We start from the raw sequence: 3,338 nt of genomic DNA on the forward strand, positions 1-3,338 counted from the left end.
GAGCTACAGAGAGTCGGTCTAACTGATGGTGTATTGCCCTGACACTGCCTGGAACGGAACAACACTCATCCTAGCCAGAAACAGGCAGACAAATGAATGTCTTCTCCTCCCGATACCGCAAGAGACTGACCAACACATATTTCAGTTACAGACAGACAAACTGATGCCGTCTATCCTTACACGTAGTCTGAGTCTGACGGACACCATCCTAGCCAAACAGGTGGGCTGACAGATGCTCTCACTCCCCGAAACAGCCAGAGACTGACATCTCAGTCAAAATCAGGTGGATGACTGTTGCCTAGAACACTGACAGAACCAAAGCCAACTCATATATATCCTCTCCAGAGACAAGCAGATGTGTGGACATTCCCTCCTGCAGCACAGCTGAGAGCCAAATGATACATGTTCCCCCCAGGGAGAGAGTCCTAACTCCCTCACATGCTGGGATCACCGAGACCTCAAAATCAAGTAACACTGAATTAAACTAGTACTTAAATCAATGACGGCCAACAACAATGCCCTCCACCCTCACCCTACCCCTAAGCATACATGTGCACACACACACTCACTTCATTCAAAGATTAACAGTCATGCCCAGGATGTAGACTCGCTGGCAAATTCTTGTGTGTCTACCTGACATCGCTCCCCACACAGAGCGTGGCCCAACCGACTGACACTTCAGCTTGAACTTCTGACTTGCAAGGGATTTTAAGTTTAAAGTTCAAAGTGGAGTGATGGGCCACTCCCCCCAACTCTTGATTTGAAGGAGGGGGAGGAAACAGCCTCCTGAATGCATTAGGGAGAGGACCCCCTTCTAATCTCTCACCCCTTCTTGGTCTCCCCAGGCCCAGATCGACCAGTATGTGGGATTGGTGAACAATCAGTTGAGCCACATCAAAGCTAAGTAAGGACATGGGGTGGCTGTGGATGGAATGAGAAAGGGAGGAACTTGGGAACTATCCCCTCTATCCCCCTCGTCACCCCACACCCCCGCCCCACACCGCCAATCTCCTGGGACTGAATGCCCTATTCTCAAAGAAAAGTGCCAGACAATTCCAACGCAGGCCATCAGGTGAGGGCAGGGGCTGGCTTTGGTACTCTGCTTGTTTCCCCATCCAGCTTCCCCCTTACTTCTTAGACACCTACCCCGTCTCTTGCCCCCCCCTCCTGACTCCACCTATTTCTCCCACAGGATCCGAGCTAAGATCCCAGGGACCGGAGCCTTTGCCTCAGCAGCAGCCGCAGTCTCCGGATCCAAAGCCAAAGCCGAATGAAACGGGTGTCTCTGCCTGCGGGACGCCTGCCCCCACTCCCTGCAGCCCTCTGCCCACCTCTATCTCCCTTCCGTCCTCACCCACTTCCCGCCTCAGCCCAAGCCATTTCCCGATGGGTGTCAGGATCACTCACACCAGAGTTTGCGCAAATTCCCTGAGCGGCCAGGACTACATTTCCCATGAAGCTCTGCTCTGGGAGTCCAGGCGAGGCGAGGCACCTTGGCCGTGGGGCCTGCTGGGACTTGTAGTTGCCTAGCTAAGGCACCCATCCTGCACTTACGTGACCCTGCCGCTGGAGGCGCCGTGAGAGGTTGGTGTCTCCCGGACACCACTAGCCCCAGCACTGGGGTTTTGCATGGGGCCCAGGGGAGGCCTGAGCTTGGATTTACATTATAATAAAGACTTCTGTGGAAAACCCAAAGCTTCCTGTGCTTCCAGCCCCCTCCAGCTTTCACCTTCTTTCACCGAAAAGCACTTAAGTGACACTCAAGGAAGAACCTTTCTTGTCTCTGAAGAAGCCCCATCTGTTATCTGTTTAGATGATGAAATAATTGAGGGGAAGACGCTGAGAGATTGCCCATCCCCGGGCTAACCAAGGTCTGGCAGCCACTTTCCATACTGTGCTCAAGGAAGACATCACCAATCCATCCCCACACCCTGCCTGCTACACAGTCGTCTCACCTGAGTCCCATACTCTTGTATCCAACTGCCTTCTGAATGACTGCTCCTGCAAACACATCCACACCTCCCGTCCTGCTTGATTTCCATCCTGTCTGTCCCTCCTGTCACCAGGCCTGAGATGCAGGTTTGGCCGCATCTCATTGGTTAGGAAGCCATGTCTATTGTAGCTCCCAAATATCTCTCATCTGCCCACAACTCTCCATTCCACTTGCCTTGAGACAAAGTACCAGGACATCAGGTTCCAAAACTGTAAACTGAGGGAGGAAGAGGCAGGCGACTGAGGCCTAAAGACCCACAGACCTGGATTTGAATCTCAGCTTCACTACCTCTTGGCCGTGTGACTTGGAGCGAGTAACTTCACCTCTTGAAGCCTCAGTTTCCTCAAATAGAAAAGTGTCACCAAAACTATACCTACACGTCAAGTCACAGGACCTGGCATATAGTAGATGTTAGTAAACAGAAGCTGCTATTGTTATCTATGACATGCTTTCCCAAATTTCAATCTTTCCCTCATAACCTTCGTGATCATTAATTATATCATCTGTTCTGCTATTTACCTAATATTTTTCTTTAAATCGGTTTACGAAAAAAAAAATAAATGTCTTTTTAAAAAATATTTTACTTCGCCACCAAGGAAGTCACTATCGCTTGCCAGAAATAGAAGATAACGTTAAAAATAAACACAAAACTATTAATTTAAAATGTTTGTGCATCACCTAAAATCATCTCACTTGCCTCTAGCTTCGCACATCACATTTTATGAGATAAATAATGAGGTTACAGGGGTAGTAGTTACAGCCCCAGAATTTGTATACAGGGGTTACCTAGCAGTAGCTATCTAACTAAAAGAAGCAGGGCTTTGAGGGATGCGGGGGCTTCTCTTGAATCTGGATTTGCCAAGCTGAGACAATGTTTTAAATTTCTAAATGAAAAAAGCAAAATTTCCTAAAGATGCTTTTATTCACACTTCCCAGAAGACAAAGTGTCCATCTGTCCATGATAGAGAATGGAGGAAGAGGGACTAGTTTGAAAATATGGGTCCAGGAATAGCTAAAGCCCCCAAACCCAGGCAGGAAACTAGAGATAGAAACAGCCTTTACTGAGTGCCGCCCGCCCCCTCCCCCCCCCACCACCCAGTCGCCTGGCCCCATGCCAGATTTTTATACCTTTCCGCTCATCACCATTCTTCTAGCGAATTCAGTTGTAGCAGTCTTGCTTTCCAGATGGGGAAACTGAGGCTCAGAGGCTGGTAACAATATTCTGCCATTTATTCTACAAACATTTACTGAGCATCTGCTAACGTGCTTAAGCACTTTTTATTCTAGCGGGACCAGACGGACAGTGAGAAAACAGACTTAGAATATGGCAGGTGGTGATCAGGGC

General features: G+C 49.0%; 1 protein-coding gene across 4 annotated transcripts in view; it reads left to right on the top strand.

Moving 5' to 3' along the window:
* Positions 1-1,695, top strand: part of RTN2 (reticulon 2) — a 10,191-nt gene extending 8,496 nt beyond the window's left edge. For all 4 annotated transcript variants that reach the window (XM_011367949.2, XM_023535351.1, XM_023535350.1 and 1 more), the window contains 2 exons: positions 846-904; positions 1,193-1,695. In XM_011367949.2, coding sequence (XP_011366251.1) covers positions 846-904; positions 1,193-1,274 — 141 coding nt within the window. In that variant the 3' untranslated portion in view covers positions 1,275-1,695. The remainder of the gene's footprint in view (positions 1-845; positions 905-1,192) is intronic.
* Positions 1,696-3,338: the final 1,643 nt, after the last annotated feature.

Source organism: Pteropus vampyrus, unplaced genomic scaffold (assembly GCF_000151845.1).
Source record: "Pteropus vampyrus isolate Shadow unplaced genomic scaffold, Pvam_2.0 Scaffold138, whole genome shotgun sequence".
In the NCBI taxonomy this organism is placed as follows: Eukaryota; Metazoa; Chordata; class Mammalia; order Chiroptera; family Pteropodidae; genus Pteropus; species Pteropus vampyrus.